The 21,721-nt window shown below is 40.7% G+C and overlaps 1 protein-coding gene across 4 annotated transcripts in view; it reads right to left on the bottom strand.

Annotated features, from left to right (window-relative positions):
• Positions 1–21,721, bottom strand: part of LOC310639676 (E3 SUMO-protein ligase ZBED1-like) — a 329,070-nt gene that overhangs the window by 172,708 nt on the left and 134,641 nt on the right. For 3 of the 4 annotated variants that reach the window (XM_083361508.1, XM_083361510.1, XM_083361509.1), the window contains one exon: positions 8,920–9,021. The exons of the other annotated variant lie outside the window; for it this stretch is intronic. In XM_083361508.1, coding sequence (XP_083217634.1) covers positions 8,920–9,021 — 102 coding nt within the window. The remainder of the gene's footprint in view (positions 1–8,919; positions 9,022–21,721) is intronic. 4 annotated transcript variants of the gene reach the window in all.

The raw sequence follows: 21,721 nt of genomic DNA, 5'->3' as shown, positions 1-21,721 counted from the left end.
TCAGGCCATCTCTCTATCCAGCCTGCCATCTTTCGGAACTCTAGGGACAGCCGGACAGCTTGCTTTATCTTATGGATTTTTTCTTCCACTTTGAAGGCAATGGATGGATCCTCAAATCTTTCCCTCAGCCCCAGAAGGAAAAGGTGGGGGGTCCTCCAATTCAGGGGCCTGCTCGTTATATAAATTGTTCAACCATTCAGATGCTTCTCCCTCTAGGTTGGATGCAATCACATCGACCATCGCACCCTGGTCCAGGTAAATGTGACCCCAGCAATTCAAGTGAGAGCGTACTTGGTTGAGGAAAGAAATCAGTTTCTCTGGGTCCCCATCGAAGGTTGTTCTGAGGGATGGGCTCATCATTGCTTGCTGGGGCCCCCATTGCTGCTGGCCCCACCCTAGTTGTTGGTTCAATGGCTGCTGGGGCCCCCATTGCTGCTGTCCCCCCCTTGGTTGTTGGATCAACTGTTGCTGGGGCCCACATTGCTGTTGTTGTGCCCCCAGTTGCTACTGGCCCCCTCCTGGTTGTTGATTCACCGGCTGCCAGGGCCCCCACTGTTGTTGTTGTGTCTCCAGGTGTTGTTGGCCCCACTCTGGTTGCTGATTTAATGGCTGCCATGTCCCCCCCCCGCTGCTGGCCCCACTGGTCCTGCTGTATGCTCAGGGTTGCACGTTTAGGTCCTGCTGCTGCCACCCTTGCTGTTTGCTTTCTGCATTCCAAGGGGAGGGGGTCTCTTTAACTCAGAAATAAACCAGTTGCTATAGTAACTAATTACTTTCCTTGGCAACAAATTGCCTTATTGGAGGGGTCTCTTTCACCCAGCTTGCCAGTTAATTGCTTTTCATCATAGCAACAGATTGGTTTATTGACTGGGTTGTGAGGTGAATGCTTACTTTGTTGGACTTTTCCAAGTGGCCTTTTAAAACAAAAGGGAGCAGCATTCTTTGAAACGCTGAGTTTGGCAGTTAGAAGGAGGAAAGTCTCTTTCTTCAACAATAGCCAGTTGTCTTTAGCAATTTATTGCCTTTTTATGGCTAATCAGAGGCCCCAATAGCTTGCTGTGTTATGCAATCAGGAGAGGGTTGGGCTGCCAGCTCTGAGTGGTCTTTTAGTCAAAGGCAACAGAGTTCTTTGAAACACTGAATAGCAGACACATAAAGTAGCAAGCGGGCATTTTCTTGGAACAGAAATTAAATCATTTGCAGCCAATTAAAGATACAGCTTTAGTTACTTTTGCCAAGCTTGGAGAGTAATTTTTACTCCTTTATTTCAGCTAAGCAGAGGCATGGAGATTTTTATCCCTTTTTACTATGAACGATGAGTTGAGGAAGAATAGTCGAAGATATAGAGTCATTTAACAGAGAAGAGAGAAACAAGCACTATTCTTTTACTATCCTATCCCATGCAGAGAGAGTTGCTAGACTCCATGTGAAACAGGCAGAATTGACTCAATGGACAGATCATACAAGATTACTTTTATTCACAGGTATCCTCAAGTCAATAACTCAGTTACAGCATAGGTTCTTCTGGAATGTAGGTTGTAATCTGGACCCATCACATAGGTAAAAGAATAATGGATTTCCCCATCCTATTAAATGTTACATGCTGGTACAGAGCTCCTAGGCTAGCATCATAGCTAGGATTCATGCAGAGATAATAAAACCCTGGCACGTAACCAGGATGTCCTGCAATAAACTTTGAGCTCCTCCCACTGACTATATAAGATATAGGACTAACTAACTAGACTACATTTCCCAGAAGCCATCTCTTAAGGAAACAGTGTTAACTCTTTAAATCCTAAATGCTCTAACACAGTTATTAATTCCTAAGCTAGCTACAATCTGGTCCAGCACAACCATTCAACATTATGACAGACCTCCCCAGGACTACTTACAGTATAACCTGATTTTGAAATTCTAGTGGCCACTTTCCCAAACTCATGTGATTATATTTTGGGTGCCTGGAAACAGGCTCACATATACAGCTGTTTGCAGGGTCCTACTTCCATGTGATCCCAATGTATGACTTTTTTTTGCCAGTGCTTAGTTTCCTTTTTCAGAAAAAAGTCCCCATCAGGTACAATGCATTTGCTTAACAATTGCCATGCTCACTTAATAACTGCTGCAAAAAAGTATTTAAAACTAGGCAAGGTTATGTGGTAACCTACTTAATGACCAGTATGACTTAGAACAATAATTCTGGGTTCAATTACAGTTGTTAAGTTGAGGACTATTGTATTGAGGCCAAATTTTGTTAGGACAAATTATTTTGCATGCTACAGTATTCATATGTGAGTAAACATATTCATATGTTGAGTAAATCAGAAACAAAAAAAGAGGGAATGTAGTCATGAAATATAATTTCTATGATATATATTACTCCTTTAAATCAGCTGCATTATTCTTCAAAAACATTTGAGAGTTTAAATATTTTATTGCTTTGAGGTTTATTTACATGACCAAATTTGATTTCCTGCAATTAATCAATGAATCATGAACTTTTGTCTGTAAGATCCCATAATGCATAAGTTAGAATATATGTTTGAACAAACTGTGTGCAATATCAATGGATCACATTGCATGAAAAGTAATACATGATTGGAGTTACCATAATACTAATCAAACAAAGATGGCCATATGGCTTTTATGCTTTGGGCTGGTAGTTTCTCCCAAAGAAATTTCAGGAGGAGTCTGATAGCACCTTTCTGATTAACACATTTTAGTAAAAAGCAGAAGCTTTCATGATCTGCATTTATTAGATACTTCTAACTAAAGAGGAAAAGGTGGTTTTTTCAATCATCTAGTAAAAACCTTTCTTCCCACAATACTAAGATAATTTCCTTTTCTATTTTGACATAAATTTAAAGTTTCACAATAGCATACATTACAGCTACCAGTATTTTAAATACCTCAAAAACTAACAAGCAAACAAAAAATGAAGATTTGCAAAAGCAGTATAATTTTTAACAAATACTATACAATTGTGACCCCTTCATGGATTACTGCCTTGTCATGGAGAAGGGGCTTGCATAATTCAGTGAAGCTATGAGCTATGCCATGACCAAGAAGGACAGGTCATAGCCGAGAGTTCTGACAAAACGTGATCCACTGGAGTAGGAAATGGCAACCCACTCCAGTATCTTTGCCATGAAAACCCTATGGACAGTACCAAAAGGCAAAACGATATGACGCTGGAAGATGAGCCCCTCAGGTCGGAAGGCGTCCAATATGCTACTGGGAAGAGCAGAGGGCTAGTACTAGTAGCGCCAGAAAGAATGAAGCGACTGGGCCAAAGCCGAAAGGAGGCTCAGCTGTGGATGTATCTGGTGGTGAAAGGAAAGTCCGATGCTGTAAAGATTTTTTCTCCATAGAACCTGGAATGTAAGACCATGAATGAAGGCAAGCTGGACATGGTCAAACAAGAGATGACAAGACTGAACATCGACATATTAGGAATCAGCAAACTAAAATGGACAGGAATGGGTGAATTTAATTCAGATGACCATCAGGTATACTACTGCGGGCAAGAATCCCTCAGAAGAAATGGAGTAGCCTTCGTAGTCAATAAAAGAGTAGGAAAAGCAATACTGGGATACAATCCCCAAAAATGACAGAATGATCTCAGTTCAAATCCAAGGCAAACCATTCAAAATCACAATAGTCTAAGTCTATGCCCCAACCACCGGTGCTGAAGAGGATGAAATTGATCAGTTCTATGAAGCCCTACAGCATCTTATAAAACTAACACCAAAAATGATGTCCTTATCATCATGCGGGATTGGAATGCTAAAGTAGGAAGCCAAAAGATAAGTGGAATAACAGGCAAGTTTGGCCTTGGAGTACAAAAATGAAGCAGGGCACAGGCTGATAGAATTTCTCAAGAGAATATGATGGTCATAGCAAACACACTTTTCCAACAACCCAAGAGACAGCTCTACACATGGACATCACCAGACGGTCAACACAGAAATCAGATTGACTATGTGCTCTGCAGCAAAGATGGAGAAGCTCTTACAGTCAGTAAAAACAAGACCAGGAGCTGACTGTGGCTCAGACCATGAGCTTCTTTTTTTTTTATTGAAAAGTTTTAAGATACAATTTTCCTTTAAAAAACCCCCTTCCCCCTCCCTCCTCCCCCCTACCTCCCCCCCTCCCCCCTCCCTCCTCCCCCCCTCCCTCCCCCCCTCCCTCCCCCCCCTCCCTCCTCCCCCCCCTCCCTCCCCCCCTCCCTCCTCCCCCCCCTCCCCCCCTCCCCCCCTCCCCCCCTCCCCCCCCGACTTCCCAGAGCTAAATACAAGGTATATATATATAAAAAAGCAAACATAAACAACCATATACTAACAACTATAAATTCTAAAATCCATCACTCTCTAGCTTATATAGGATAAAACAAACCTTAGCAATATTAAATATATATAACAAACTAAAATAAAAAAAGAAACACTCTCTAGCTTATATAGGATAAAACAAACCTTAATAGTATTAAATATATATTAAAAACAAAAAAAAGGAAAAAAAACCCCAAGATAGAAAGAGAAAAAGAAAAAGAAAAAAAAGAAAAAAAAGAGTTATTCAAATACTACATAATACTTCTCAACCCTATACTTATCCTAAATAGACTCCATCCATTTTTGTCCATTCCATGATATAACGTTCTTACAGATAATCTTTCAAATTAACCAAAATCTTTGCCACCTCAACCAAATCAGAAAACTTTAAAGTCAACTCTTCTATAATCGGCCGTTCCTCTTCCAGTGCCACATCTCTAATTATTCCAAACAAAAAAAAAGATTGCGAACAAAACTTTAACCTCCATTTGAGAATCTTCTGTATATTCCACCAAACTTTAATCCAAAAAACCTCACCCTTTCCACAAAACCACCACATATAAAAATATATTGCGTCTACACCCAAACCTTTTCCCACCTCCCATACTTGACTATAAATACGTCATAGAAATTCCATAGACTTCTGCAAATCCTGCTATTTTCTCTTCTTAGATCGTTTTGCAGCAGCACGCGTCACCCTCTGTTCTATAGGATCATCCGACGAAGTTATATCTTGATCTCCTCCAACACCGTTGTCTTCTATCTGACCATCTTCGGCCTCTTGATGCACTCCTTCTCCAGATCCCTTTTCAGCTTCCAGAAGTGTTAATGGCGTTGCATTTAAAACATTATTGTAGAAATCACGCGCTTGCATCACAGTAACCAGACGGTACCTTTTACCTTCGTGCGTCACCATCAACCCAACTGGGATCTCCCATCTGAACCTTATATCTCGTTGCTTGAGCTCTTGCACCAGAAATGTAAAATCCTTCCTTCTCCTTAAAATCTTTGGAGGAATTTCTTTTAAGACCAAAACTTCTTGATTAGCAATCACAACTTTAGTATCATAAGCAGCTCGTATAACTTCATCTCTAGTTTCCCTTTTTGCAAAATATACCACCACATCTCTAGGCAACTTTCTCTGTCCAGCAATCCATGAATTCACACGAAACACTTTATCCATGCCTCCTTTTATTTCAGATGCTGGCTGTTTCAATACTACTTCGAAAGCCTCACAAACCAGCTGCTTTAGATCTTCCTTAATATTCTCCTTTAAGCCTCTAATTCTAATGGCAAACTGCATCTGGTAATATTGAGCAAGACTCAGTTCCTTTTCCATTTTATCTTCATTCTCCAATACTTTTGCTTCTAATATAGCATTCTTTTGAGTCAAATCTTCTAGCTTTTCCTCCAATTCTTCCACACAACGAGCCACTTTACACACTGAAGACAAGATGTCTACCTTCATCACTCTGAACTTCTGTTCCATCCTCTCCTCCATTCTCTCCTCCAATTTCTCCAATTTCTCCTCCATCTGTGCAAATCTATCATTAATTGATTCCAAAATTACCTGGGTGTGTTTTTCAAGAGCATCTTGTAAGTCCTTTGATGTCAATACATCAGGAGGATGCAGCGCCTGCAGTAATGATTGTTGCACCGGAGAAGTTCCTGCACTCCGAAGAGTTTTAGGGGGTGGTTTAGCCGCCATCTTTTACCAATTATGATGCACTTTCACTTCAGATTTATAATCCAAAAAAGTCCATCAAGCTGGAGAGTAAAATATAATAATCCTCTTCACCTTTTCCTCTTGTATCGCTCTGCCTGCTCCTTTAATCCATAGTCATTCCTTCAGGCAGGGGTGGTCGCAGACGCCTGGCTCTGCTCCAAGAAATCAGGAGCAGAGGCGCTGGCCAGCTGGGAGCAGCCCAGGCTACGGGGGAGTTCAATCCTTCAGCCGCCCAAGCCATAAGCTCAGGCGGCCCTGGAGAACTCTACCCCTACCTGGGAGCTCACCCCCTCCTCTTCTCCCGAGGAGGGGGCTTCAAATTCGCCCGAACAGCTGATCGGCGCTGTTTCGGGCGAAAATAACTCAGCTGAGCCGCGGGCAGCCCGGGGAGGCTGTCTTCGGCGCCGCGCCGCCACCGGAAGTCCCAGACCATGAGCTTCTTATTGCAAAATTTAGGCTTAAACTGAAGAAATTGGGAAAAGCACTAGGCCACTCAGGTATGAACTAAATCATATCCCTGTTGAATATACAGTAGAGGTGACAAATATATTTAAAGAATTAGATCTGATAGACAGAGTTCCTGAAGAACTATGGACAGAGGTTTGCAACATTGTACAAGAAGTAGCAACTAAAACCATCCCAAAGAAAAAGAAATCCAAGAAAGCAAAATGGCAGTCTGAGGAAGCTTTGCAAATAGCTGAGGACAGGAGGGATGTGAAAGGCAAGGGAGAAAAAGAAAGATACACCCAACTGAATGCAGAATTCCAGAGAATAGGTAGAAGAGATAAGAATGCCTTCTTAAATGAACAGTGCAAAGAAATAGAAGAAAACAATAGAATAGGGAGGATAGAGATCTCTTCAAGAAAATTGAACAGATGAAAGGAACGTTTCATGCAAAAATGGGCATGATAAAGGACCAAAATGGCAGGGACCTAACAGAGGCAGAAGAGATTAAGAAGAGGTGGAAAAATTACACAGAACTATACAAGAATGAGCTTAACATCCCTGATAACCATGATGAGGTGCTCACTGACCTCGAGCCAGACATCCTAGATTGTGAAGTGAAATGGGCCTTAGGAAAGTTGAGCAACAACAAAGCTAGTGGAGGTGACAGTATTCCAGCTGAGCTATTCAAAATCTTAAAAGACGATGCAGTAAAAGTGCTACACTCAATTTGCCAGCAAATTTGGAAAACTCAACAGTGGCCACAGGATTGGAAAAGATCAGTTTATATTCCAATTCCAAAGAAAGGCAGTGCCAAAGAATGTTCAAACTATCGCACCATTGCACTCATTTCACATGCTAGTAAAGTTATGCTTAAAATCCTACAAGCTAGACTCCAGCAGCATGTGGATCAAGAACTACCAGAAGTACAGGCAGGATTTCAAAGAGGCAGAGCAACTAGAGATCAAATTGCCAACATACACTGGATCATGGAGAAAGCTAGGGAATTCCAGAAAAAACATCTACTTCTGATAAATTGACTATGATAAAGCCTTTGATTGTGTTGATCACAACAAACTGTGGCAACTTCTTAAAGAGATGGGAGTACCAGACCATCTCATTTGTCTCTTGAGAAACCTATATGTGGGTCAAGAAGCAACAGTGAGAACTGGACAAGGAACCACTGATTGGTTTAAAATTGGGAAAGGAGTCCGGCAAGGCTGTATACTGTCGCCCTGCTTGTTTAACTTATATGCAGAGCACATCATGAGAAAGGCAGGGCTAGATGAATGAAAAGTTGGAATTAAGATTGCCGGGAGAAATATCAACAACCTAAGATATGCAGATGATACCACTCTAATGGCAGAAAGTGAAGAGGAACTAAAGAGCCTCTTGTTGCGGGTGAAGAAGGAGAGTGCAAAACTTGGGTTGAAACTAAACATTAAGAAAACCAAGATCATGGCATCCGGCCCTCTCAATTCCTGGCAAATAGATGGGGAAGAAATGGAGGTAGTGACCCACTTTATTTTCCTGGGCTCCAAGATCACCGCAGATGGGGACTACAGCCAAGAAATTAAAAGATGTTTGCTCCTGGGGAGGAAAGCCATGGCAAATCTAAATAGCACACTAAAAAGCAGAGACATCACCCTGCCAACAAACGTGTGTATAGTCAAGGCTATGGTCTTCCCGGTTGCAATGTATGGCAGTGAAAGTTAGACCATAAGAAAGGCTGAGCACCAAAGAATTGAGGCCTTTGAACTATGGTGCTGGAGAAGACTCCTGCGAGTCCCTTGGACTGCAAGGCGATCAAACTGGTCAGTCCTAGAGGAGATCAACCCTGACTGCTCTTTACAAGGCCAGATCCTGATGCTAAAACTCAAATACTTTGGTCACCTGATGAGAAGGAAGGACTCACTGGAGAAGAGCCTAATGTTGGGAAAGATTGAGGGTAAGAGAAGAACGGGACGACAGAGAATGAGGTGGCTGGATGGAGTCACTGAAGCAGTAGGCTTGAGCCTAAATGGACTAAAGAAGATGGTAGAGGACAACAAGGCCTGGAGGAATGTTGTCCATGGGGTCACAATGGGTCAGACACGACTTCGCAGCTAACAACAACAACAACAAATACAATTGTGAATTTTAAGAAAACATGCAGGACATTAGTTATCTGATATAAGTTAAACATAACTGATACAATTATTCCTATGTGTTTATTTATCTAAAACTGAGAACAGTCTAAGAAATGACAAAAAAATAGTGTGGGGAAAGTATCTAATTGCCTAAGAGTTTTAGCATAAAAAGGTTGTTACTAGTGACATAATTATGCTGCTAGGACTATAAACAATTTTCATTCAAGGAACATCACGATTTGAATAAATGAATATCATACCAAAATAAATAAATAATAATGAAATAAAAACTCACCATTATTGATCAGGACATGAAGCCGACAATTCTTTGCCTTAAACTCTTTAACAAATTCATATATGGACTTCATAGAAGCCAAATCACAGTATAAAAATTCCACTGAAGGAGAGAGGAAAACAATTACAGATCACTGATAAGCAAAACAAAATTGCATATATGGAATTGATCATTTTGAAATCTAATGAAATAAATAATAGTTCCCAAGGTCCCATTTTAAAGATTCAGGGATACATCTTCCCTTATAGGTAGCTTTAATATGAAACATTTGTCTGTTTGAGTTACTACAGTAATCAAAGTAATATATATTTTGCCAAACTTGATCCTAATGATAGACAAATCTGTGTTTAGGCGAATCAGCACTGCAGAAACTGTTTGATTTGGTATTTATACTACAGCAGGGCTTTTCAACCGGTGGTACACGTACCATCTGTGGTACTTTGGCACGTGGCAGGTGGTATGCGACCATCCTAGAGAAGTGTAGTGGGGGAGGGGAATGAGCTGAAGTGACCCAAGCCTGAAGGAGAGGCAGCTGGAGCGGCAGGATTGTCATGGTTTGGCAGAAGCCCCAGGAGCGCTGGCAGGGCTCCAGCTGACTAGCTGTGCAGTACAGAGCTGGAGGTGAATAATTTGGATAAGACAGACTGGTTCCAGGCAGGCAAAGGAATGAGGCAGGTCTCCTGATTTTGACCCATAAATTTTGTACAATTTGTCTAGTGGATTCCTTAAGAATAAATGTATCATTTCAGTGCAAGCATAAGATATTACTCTTATCCTTAAAGGGAACCAAAGGGACATAAACTATAAGGGAATTCTTTTACGTAGCCCCCTTCATCTGGAATACTTTTCTCCAATACTTACCTCCTGATTTTTTTTCCACAGAGTTCAGATAATGGTTTTGTTGTAGTCATTGCTCAGCAATTGACTTTTAATACTGTTGCTTTAATTATAAGCCATTTGGGGGTCCTGTTTTTCTTGGATTAATATCTAATTTATATCTATTGTACTTTCATTTTTATTGTAAAATCAGAGAATCTTGGGAGCAGAGTAGTATATAAATTCATGTATGTAAAATAAATAAATACCACAACTTCATATTTTCAAAAGATAATCAATCTACTGATCTACTACTAATATACTTCACATACTGCTATGATTAAAATGTGCAAATAGTCAAAACTCCTTTGAAGCAATGCAATTTGCAATGCAAATAATTAATAAACCTCTTACTTTTTTGTTCTAGCTACCTTCTATGGGCAAAATTGAAAGTAAGTGAGCTTTAAAATCTAGCAATATATCATCATAAATTGCATATTAGAATTAGATTGTAAAGCAGAACCTACATTCAGCTAAGCCTGGAAATTCTACTTTTCAAAGTAAAGACCAAATATGACTTTCAGAAATATCCTATTTTATAATTTGTAAAATGCCTAAAATATTATGAAATGTTTTATCAGTTAAGAACAATTCTAAGCAAGATTCTTAAATTTTCTTTACTAAAGATTGTGGCGGTATGTAACAATGCACTGCTGTCTATTATCCTGTCACTATAATTCCCAGACAGGCAAGCTGTTCTTGTTCAATGATAACACATGTTTGGGAGAGAACTGGTAACACACTTTTGTACAAAATAGCTCTTTCAGGACAAGGGATGCTATTGGTTTGGGTAGAAAAAAGGAAGAAGTTCACCAGACTTTAAAAAGAAAGTTTGAGGAAGAAAAAGGGTAGATAGCTGCTGAGCCAAGATGGATTCTAGGGAGTGTTACTGCTGATTATGTTTGTTTATATTTCCAGGGAAGGCTGGGACAAGACACCAGAAGTATTTATGGGTTGTTTGGATACAACCATTGAAAAAGTTGATGAGAGACAGGTCTTTCTCAGGGCAGATGTTCTTTCCCAAGCAGAGGCTGAAGAGCAAAAAAAAAATCAGCCTGAAAAAGAATGTCAGCTGGGGTAATTAAAATTCTTGCTCGGCTCTAATAAGTTGAGTGGTTGAGATGTCATATACCTAAATAGTCACAAGATTAAGCTAAAGACTTTGCACATGAACACCTGATTTATATTTATTGCTGCAAATACCAATAAATCAGTGCTACGTTCCTACTGCTTTATCAGAGGCAAAGGGACAAGGAGGAGGAGCAGGGGGAATAAATCACGCTTAATGGATTATTGTGCACATTACTTCAGGTTCTCTAAATGAAATCAAGAAAATTGCTTTTCTTTGCTAATAAACAAGCAAAATATTCAGGAGGAGGATTTTGTTGCTGTGTGTTAGATCATCTCCTATATATTCTGTGTCATGATGTCCTGATATCTCCCCAAAGACTCCCACTCTGATGATGTTCAAGAACAATTAATGTCTTGGATATTCTCAAATTTGGATTGTGAAAAAACTTCAGCTCATGTTAGTTTTTTTTATTTATATGTTTCTACTCATGATGCCTTTGTTTTTTTTAAACTGGGAGTTAGGTCCTAAAAATTGTATAAACAAACATCAAATAAAATTTAATTTGTAAAATTTGAATCTCATACAGCCATTGATGATATACAGAGCGTCCTTGAATTATGATGGTAACTGGGACTAGAATTTCCATTATCATAAAGCTTGATGTCACATGACTACAGTTTAGTGATAGCAATTCCAGGAATTCCCATTGTGGTCATTTCACCTGTTGCTAGCCCAGGACCCACCCCAATTCAAGCCATTCCAGGCTTAATTTTATTCAGACTGAAGTCTTGGGAATTGCAGTTTGGGGATCAATCTTAGTCTCTTTGTTCAGCATATCTATAACTTCTATGATAAGATGAGTCTTCAGAATGCTCAATAAATCTATTATAAAAAGAGAGGAAGCTAGAAAAACCTGGAAAATGCACTCATTTGGGATGCATTTTAATTAAAAATAATTGCAATCTAAGTATTTACAACTATGCATAAGTATTTACAACTAAGTATTTACAACTATGCATAACCACAACTAAAAATGCTTATGGTCTAGCATAAGTTTTTATTGTTGTTTTTTTGTTCTGCCTTATAATACTAGATTTGTCCAAGAATAGAAAACATCCAAATCTAAAAATGGAAATTCCAGCAACCATATGCTGACAAATTAACTTCTGCTATTCTATAAATTTATTTCAAAATGTCATTTTTCCTCACAGGCATAAATGTTTATTATTTTTTATAACAAGCAGGGAGCTAGACTAGAAGACCTCCAAGGTCCCTTCCAGTTATATTCTATTCTATTCTATTCTATATATTTTTATATCTTTGCTGAAATTTTTTTGTTGTTCTAACTAGGACATACTTTCATAAAAAGCAGTACAATTACATCTTTGCCAGGTACTGAGGGTGACCAAACAAAATGTTGTTGTTGTTGTTAGCTGCAAAGTCGTGTCCGACCCATCGCGACCCTATGGACAACATTCCTCCAGGCCTTCCTGTCCTCTACCATTTTCTGGAGTCCATTTAAGCTCACGCCTACTGCTTCAGTGACTCCATCCAGCCACCTCATTCTCTGTCGTCCCCTTCTTCTATTGCCCTCGATCTTTCCCAGCATTAGGCTCTTCTCCAGTGAGTCCTTCCTTCTCATTAGGTGGCCAAAGTATTTGAGTTTTAGCTTCAGGATCTGGCCTTCTAAAGAGCAGTCAGGATTGATCTCCTCTAGGACTGACCGGTTTGATCGCCTTGCAGTCCAAGGGACTCGCAGGAGTCTTCTCCAGCACCAGAGTTCAAAGGCCTCAATTCTTTGGCGCTCAGCCTTTCTTATGGTCCAACTTTCACTGCCATACATTGCAACTGGGAAGACCATAGCCTTAACTATACGCACGTTTGTTGGCAGGGTGATGTCTCTGCTTTTTAGTGTGCTGTCTAGATTTGCCATGGCTTTCCTTCCGAGGAGCAAGCGTCTTTTAATTTCTTGGCTACAGTCTCCATCTGCAGTGATCTTGGAGCCCAGGAAAATAAAATCTGTCACTACCTCCATTTCTTCCCCATCTATTTGCCAGGAATTGAGAGGGCCAGATGCCCTCTCAGATCTTGGTTTTCTTAATGTTTAGTTTCAACCCAACTTTTGCACTATCCTTCTTCACCCGCAACAAGAGGCTCTTTAGTTCTTCTTCACTTTCTACCATTAGACTGGTATCATCTGCGTATGTTAGGTTGTTGATATTTCTTCCGGCAATCTTAATTCCAACTTTTGATTCATCTAGCCCTGCCTTTCTCATGATGTGCTCTGCATATAAGTTAAATAGGCAGGGCGACAGTATACAGCCGTGCCGGACTCCTTTCCCAATTTTGAACCAATCAGTGGTTCCATGTCCAGTTCTCACTGTTGCTTCTTGACCCGCATATAGGTTTCTCAAGAGACAAATAAGGTGGTCTGGTACTCCCATCTCTTTAAGAAGTTGCCACAGTTTGTTATGATCCACACAATCAAAGGCTTTAGCATAGTCAATGAAGCAGAAGTAGATGTTTTTCTGGAACTCCCTAGCTTTCTCCATGATCCAGCGAATGTGGCAATTTGATCTCTAGTTGCTCTGCCTCTTCGAAATCCTGCCTATACAGTACTTCTGGTAGTTCTCGATCCACATACTGCTGAAGTCTAGCTTGTAGGATTTTAAGCATGACTTTACTAGCATGAGAAATGAGTGCAATGGTGCGATAGTTTGAACATTCTTTGGCATTGCCTTTCTTTGGAATTGGGATGTAAACTGATCTTTTCCAATCCTGTGGCCACTCTTGAGTTTTCCAAATTTGCTGGCAAATTGAGTGTAGCACTTTTACTGCACTGTCTTTTAAGATTTTGAATAGCTCAGCTGGAATACTGTCACCTCCACTAGCTTTGTTGTTGCTCAGCGTTTCTAAGGCCCACTTCACTTCACATTCTAGGATGTCTGGCTCGAGGTCAGTGACCACCTCATTGTGATTATCTGGGATGTTAAGCTCATTCTTGTATAGTTCTTCTGTGTAATTTTTCCACCTCTTCTTAATCTCTTCTGCCTCTGTTAGGTCCCTGCCATTTTGGTCCTTTATCATGCCCATTTTTGCATTAAACGTTCCCTTCATCTCTCCAATTTTCTTGAAAAGATCTCTGGTCCTCCCTATTCTATTGTTTTCTTCTATTTCTTTGCACTGTTCATTTAAGAAGGCATTCTTATCTCTTCTAGCTAGTCTCTGGAATTCTGCATTCAATTGGGCATATCTATGTTTTTCTCCCTTGCCTTTTGCTTCCCTCCTTTCCTCAGCTATTTGCAAAGCTTCCTCAGACAGCCATTTTGCTTTCTTGCATTTCTTTTTCTTTGGGATGGTTTTGGTTGCTACCTTTTGTACAATGTCGCGAACCCCCATGATGATAAGGACATCATTTTTTGGTGTTAGTTCTATAAGGTGCTGTAGGGCTTCATAGAACCGGTCAATTTCATCCTCTTCAGCTCCGGTGGTTGGGGCATAGACTTGGAGTACTGTGATATTGAATGGTTTGCCTTGGATTCAAACTGAGATCATTCTGCCATTTTGAGGATTGTATCCCAGTATTGCTTTTCCTACTCTTTTATTGACTATGAAGGCTACTCCATTTCTTCTGAGGGATTCTTGCCCGCAGTAGTATACCTGATGGTCATCTGAATTAAATTCACCCATTCCTGTCCATTTTAGTTCGCTGATACCTAAGATGTCGATGTTCAGTCTTGTCATCTCTTGCTTGACCACGTCCAGCTTTCCTTGATTCATGGATCTTACATTCCAGGTTCCTATGGAGAAAAAATATTTACAGCATCGGACTTTCCTTTCACCACCAGACACTTCCACAGCTGAGCGTCCTTTCGGCTTTGGCCCAGTCGCTTCATTCTTTCTGGCGCTACTAGTACTAGCCCTCTGCTCTTCCCCAGTAGCATATTGGATGCCTTCCGACCTGAGGGGCTCATCTTCCAGCGTCATATCGTTTTGCCTTTTGGTACTGTCCATAGGGTTTTCATGGCAAAGATACTGGAGTGGGTTGCCATTTCCTTCTCCAGTGGATCACGTTTTGTCAGAACTCTCGGCTATGACCTGTCCGTCTTGGGTGGCCCTGCACAGCATAGCTCATAGCTTCACTGAATTACGCAAGCCCCTTCGCCACGACAAGGCAGTAATCCAAAAATGTAGCATCACAAAAATATCCCCGTTCTATCATGCTATGAATCTTGCAGCCAACCTATGTAAACACAGGGATATGATTCATTCTTGAGAATGAATTTAGAAATGTGTTGGATTTTTTTCTGGCTATTGTTGCCAAAATGTACATCAAGAACAGAGGCACGGATCATTCTTTTCCTGCCAGTGACAACAAAATAAATTTGGCAAAGAATCGGCTACTGGAATATACTTTTTGCAAGATAACTTTGAGTGGAGACTGCTATATCCCAGTAGTGTCTTGTAGATTACAAAATACAACCATAACATTTTATATAAGCATTAAGTTAGGGTTAACTGAATTTACTTAATGACACAATTCCCTTAACTGCAGTGATTAATTTAAAAACTGTGACAAAAAGTTTATAAAATTGGGCATGACTTACTTAATGATTGAATTGCTTAGCAGTAGACATTTTGGTCCAAGTTGGGGTTAGGATTGGGGTTAGGGTTAGTATTTTTAAAAATAACATTCTTAATATTTAGCAAACAGCATGTTGTCTGGGTTCATGTATTTTTAAAAAAATGAATAATTATCATAAACAATATATTAATCGCTCAGTAGTCTTCTTCTTACTAGTATTCAATGTTTCATATCACATTCCTTTCTCTCTAACTCATTTTTCGAGCCACTGATAAAAAATATCCCATGTTCTAGAAATACACTGAATCTTCTTTCTCTTTTATCTTTAAAGTCAATCTATCCATTTCTGCACACTCCAAAATTGTCTTAATTAGTTCCGTTGGTAAATTTTCATTTTTCCAATATTGAGCAAATACAATTCTTGCTGCAGTTAGTACATGTAAAATTAAATATATACAGTCTTTCTCATAATTTGCTCCTATTATTCCTAACAAAAACAATTCTGGCTTAAGATCTATTTGTTTTTTAATCATTTTCTTCAACCATAAGTGTATTTTTGACCAGAATCGTTTAGCTTTAGGGCATGTCCACCAGATATGGTAATAAGTACCTCGCTTTTGTTTGCATTTCCAACACTTGTTTGAAGTATTGTTAAACATTTTTGCTAATTTCACTGGTGTTAAATGCCATCTATAAAACATTTTATATAACTTTTCTTTATATGCCACTGTTTTCGTTAATTTAACATTTTTTATTTATTATTTATTTATTATTAATATTTCTATACCGCCCTTCTCCCGAAGGACTCGGGGCGGTGTACAGGGCAAGAATAAAACACAAAAATTACAAAAGATAAAAAGTAATTAAATACATGCCCAATTAAAAATACAGTTAATACATACTAAAAACCCCAATAAAAATAATAAAAACCCCACCAATCCCCCCTCAGGCCAGGCCGGCTTGCTCGAACAAGTATGTTTTTAGATCGCGGCGAAAGGAGCGAAGATCGGGCGCCGTCCGGAGCTCAACCGGTAACTGGTTCCATAGCTCCGGGGCGCCCACAGAGAAGGATCTCCCCCTGGGGGCCACCAGTCGACATTCTCTGACCGGTGGCACCCTAAGGAGGCCCTCTCTGTGGGAACGCACAGGGCGGAGGGAAGTAGACGCCGGCAGCAGGTGTTCCCTAAGGTACTCCGGACCCCTGCCATGTAGGGCTTTAAACACCATTACTAGTACCTTGAATCTCACCCGGAAGACAACTGGCAACCAATTCAGCTCACGGAGCAGAGGTGTGACATGGGAGTATCGGGAGACTCCCAACACAACTCTCGCGGCTGCATTCTGTACCAGTTGGAGCCTCCGGGTGGTCCTCAAGGGAAGCCCCATGTAGAGAGCGTTGCAGTAGTCTAGACGAGAGGTCACGAGCGCGTGAGTGACCGTGCATAAATCATCCCGGCTTAGATAGGGCCGCAACTGGCGCACCAGGCGAACCTGGGCGAAAGCCCCCCTAGTCACAGCCACCATGTGATCTTCCAAGGTGAGCCGTGAATCTAGGAGGACTCCCAAGTTGCGAGCCCTATCTACGGGGGGTAATAATTCACCCCCCCATAGAAAGAGATGGAATATCCTTTGCCAATTTTCTAATTCTATATTATGTCCAAAGTTCTTTGCCCATGCTATCAGTTTCTTTTACTTGTTCTTCATCCATCTTTAAGCTTAACAGATATTTATAAAGTTTTTTAATCACTTTTTCATCTGTTTTTAGCAGTATCTGGTCGAATTCTGTCTGTTCTTTATAAAATCCCATTGTTTTAGCATCTTTTTCATATATCAGTTGGATTTGCAAATATGGCCACAATGATAGATCAATACCTTGTTCTTGAAAATCTTGTCTCTCTTTCAATTTCGCTTTATTGTCCAAGAGAACTACCTATATTATTGATTGGGAGTAAGCTATAGCTTTCTTTGAGAGAAACACACATGAAAGTTGAGATTCAGCTTATTTGCGGATGAAAGGTTTTACACTTAGCCTCACAATTGCCCCAGCACTACTCAGGAATTTAAAAGAGCCAAAAGAAACTCCTGAGCTGAGGTTTCAGCAAGCAAACAACTTTTATTTTGATCAAAATAGAGTTGGGTGGCCACATCTCTCTTTGTGGCTGGTAGAGAGATGAAGGCAACAACCAGGAAAGATGTCTTCCACCCTTCAGAACAAAGAGATCTGGTCTTGGTACTAGGAACCAAAAGGTACAGAAAAATAATTCCTAGATGATGACTCATACACAACAACCCAGGCTCCACCACAGCTCCTTTCCCCCCCCTCCCCTTACCATGCTCTTTTCATGTAAGCAATCCCCTGTACCTAAAGCATGGAACATTTGCTTTTATATAACTAACTTCTCAATATAAAGCACCTACAAAGCTGCTTGCACATAAACAAAGATATATATATGATTACAAAGTATCACTACTAATATCAATATTACTAACATCAAACTCAAACATAATAAAATCCCTTCACCCACTTCACCTATAGCAGAGGTCTCCAACTTTTTGAGTTGGCGGCTCAGAAAGGGAGGCAGGCACCGCTACATGTGCACGTGCACGTGCAAGTGCATGTGCACATGCAAATGGTCGCATACAAGCGCATGCACACATGCAAATGGGGCTGCGCAGGCATAAGCAGGATGCTCGTGGCAGCACTAGTGCCAGTGGGACAATTGTGGGCAGGGTGGCACTAGCACTGGTGGGATGCTCGTGGCTGCGCTAGTGCTGGTGGGATGCTCGTGGGCAGGGCGGCACTAGCACTGGCAGGATGCTCGGGGTGGTGCTAGTGCTGGTGGGACACTTGGCGGGGTGGTGCTAGAACCGGCGTGATGCTCTATATATGAGATAGAGTCATTACATGCAAAGCAAGATAGTTCAAGCCATGATTTGTCATAATTGTGATGATTATGGCTTACAGTTCATGAAAACCCCAAATCCACAATCTCAGAAAATTAGAATATTGTGAAAAGGTGCAATATTCTAGGCTCAAAGTATCCCACTCTAATCAGCTAATTAAGCCATAACACCTGCAAAGGGGTTCCTGAGCCTTTAAATGGTCTCTCAGTCTGGTTCAGTTGGAATCACAATCATGGGGAAGACTGCTGACCTGACAGTTGTGCAGAAAACCGTCATTGACACCCTCCATAAGGAGGGAAAGCCTCAAAAGATAACTGCAAAAGAAGTTGGATGTTCCCAAAGTACTGTATCAAAGCACATTAATAGAAAGTTATGTGGAAGGGAAAAGTGTGGACGAAAAAGGTGCACAAGCAGCAGGGATGACCACAGCCTGGAGAGGATTGTCAGGAAAAGGCCATTCAAAAGTGTTGGGGACTTTCACAAGGAGTGGACTGAGGCTGGAGTCAGTGCATCAAGAGCCACCACACACAGAGGGATCCTGGACATTGGCTTCAAATGTCGTATTCCTCTTGTCAAGCCGCTCCTGAACAACAAACAACGTCAGAAGCATCTTACCTGGGCTAAAGAAAAACAGACCTGGTCTGTTGCACAGTGGTCCAAAGTCCTCTTTTCTGATGAGAGCAACTTTTGCATCTCATTTGGAAACCAAGCACCCAGAATCTGGAAGAATAATGGAGAGGCACACCTGTAAGATGCTTGAAGTCCAGTGTGAAGTTTCCACAGTCTGTGTTGATTTGGGGAGCCATGTCATCTGCTGGTGTTGGTCCACTGTGCTTCATTAAGTCCAGTGTCAACGCAGCCATCTACCAGGAGATTTTGGAGCACTTCATGCTTCCTGGGGATGCTGACTTCATTTTCCAGCAGGACTTGGCACCTGCCCACACTGCCAAAAGCACCAAAACCTGGTTTAATGACCATGGGATTACTGTGCTTGATTGGTCAGCAAACTCGCCTGACCTGAACCCCATAGAGAATCTATGGGGCATTGCCAAGAGAAAGATGAGACACATGAGACCGAACAATGCAGAAGAGCTGAAGGCCGCTATTGAAGCATCCTGGTCTTCCATAACACCGCAGCAGTGCCACAGGCTGATAGCTTCCATACCACGCCACATTGAGGCAGTAATTGCTGGAAAAGGGGCCCAAACCAAGTACTGAGTACATATGCATGCTTATACTGTTCAGAGGTCCAATATTGTTCTATGTACACTCCTTGTTTTATTGATTGCATGTAATATTCTAATTTTCTGAGATTGTGGATTTGGGGTTTTCATGAGCTGTACGCCATAATCATCACAATTATGACAAATCATGGCTTGAACTATCTTGCTTTGTATGTAATGACTCTATCTCATATATTAGTTTCCCCTTTTAAGTTGCATTACTGAAATAAATGAACTTTTGCACGATATTCTAATTTTTCGAGTTTCATCTGTAGGTCTCTTCTCTTTTAATAAAACAAGATTTCATCTAAACGATTCTGCTACAGGTTGTCCTGAACTTACAACCACAATTGAGCCAAAAATTTCTGTTGCCAAGCAAGACAATTGTTAAGTGAGTTGCGCCCCATTGTATTACCCTTTTTGCCGCAATTGTTAAGTGAATCATGCAGTTGTTAAGCAAACCTGGCTTCCCCCATTGACTTTGCTTTTTGGAAGCCAGCTGGGAAGGTTAAAAATGGTGATCACATAACCAAGGGGCAGTGCAACTGTTGTAAATACATGCTAGTTGCCAAGCCAAGTGTCTGAATTTTGATCATATGACCATTGGAATGCTGCAATGATCATAAGTGTGAAAACCAGTCATATGCCATTTTTTAGGGCTATTGAAACTTCAAATGTTCACTAAGCAACTCATTGTAAGTCAATGACTACCTGTAGTAACTCCATTAAAGCAATACATTATAAAAATACTTGCACCAGTTACCATTATGATTTACTGAACCAAAAAAAATTACAGAAGAGTAAATAGCCTGCATACAAAACTTGTTCAGTTATGATATTATTTCTATGCAGCTCTAGCATTCATCTCTATTGTATTTGTTTCCTGTGCCACATTGCTACTCTATGACTCATCTCTATTGTTCCTGTGATGCATTTCCTGCTCCTGTTGTATTCTTACTCTCTAAAAAAGATGGCTTCTGCACAGTGATGGCTTGTATTGTATTTACTTACTCCACATGAAACATGGTGTTAGAAGCATCTGAATCTGTGCTGTCTCTACACATTTGATGCATGCCAGTTTAGCACTTGCGGTCCTGTCCTGGAAGCCAAGCATTTGAAGCGAGAAAATCAGCATCATGGCAGCTGCTAACAGCATACTACTGCCTGAGGCAATGAGAGTGAGTGGAGATTGCAGCAATAACTGGGACAACTTCAGAGAAGAGTATGAGCATCACTCCCTAGCCACAGGCTTAAATGACAAGCCAGCAGCAGTGCAAGCAGCAACACTTAGGAGGCTGATCGGCAGCAAATGCCCCCATGTTTACAAGCATAATTTAACCTTTACAGAGGAGCAAAAACGTGTCACTAAAGCCATCCTAGATGCCTTAGAAGTCTTTTTTCAGACTCTCTAAAAATGTCATATATGACAGATATATATTTTGCAGCTCTAAGCGAGAAGTTTTGTTACATGGCTAAGAGAAGAAGCTGTGAGCTGTGAGTATGGCTTTCTAAGACATCAACTTGTTAGTGCTAAAATAGTTCTGTGTATCACTAGTGAAAGCACACACTGCCACCTGAAGGGATTTTATTATGCTTAAGGTTGATGTTAGTAATATTGATATTAGTAGTGATACTTTGTAATCATATATATATCTTTGTTTATGTGCAAGCAGTTTTGTAGGTGCTTTATATTGGGAAATTAGTTATATACTGTAAAAGCAAATGTTCCATGCTTTAGGTACAGGGGATTGCTTACAAGAAAAGAGCATGGTAAAGGGAGTGGGGAAAAGTAGCTGTGGTGGAGCCTGGGTTGTTGTGTATGAGTCATCATCTAGGAATTATTTTTCTGTACCTTTTGGTTCCTAGTACCAAGACCAGATCTCTTTGTTCTGAAGGGTGGAAGACATCTTTCCTGGTTGTTGCCTTCATCTCTCTACCAGCCAAGAAGAGAGATGTGGCCACTCAACTCTATTTTGATCAAAATAAAAGTTGTTTGCTTGCTGAAACCTTGGCTCAGGAGTTTCCTGAGTAATGCTGGGGCAATTGTGAGGCTAAATGTAAAACCTTACATCCTGGCACCCAAACGTGGGGGCAAGCTTCAAAGGCTCTCTCCCCCCACATCTGGAGATCCCTGTTAGGATC

This window comes from Vipera ursinii, assembly GCF_947247035.1.
Source record: "Vipera ursinii genome assembly, chromosome: 4".
Lineage (NCBI taxonomy): Eukaryota > Metazoa > Chordata > Lepidosauria > Squamata > Viperidae > Vipera > Vipera ursinii.
This window is presented reverse-complemented; position numbering and strand designations above follow the sequence as displayed.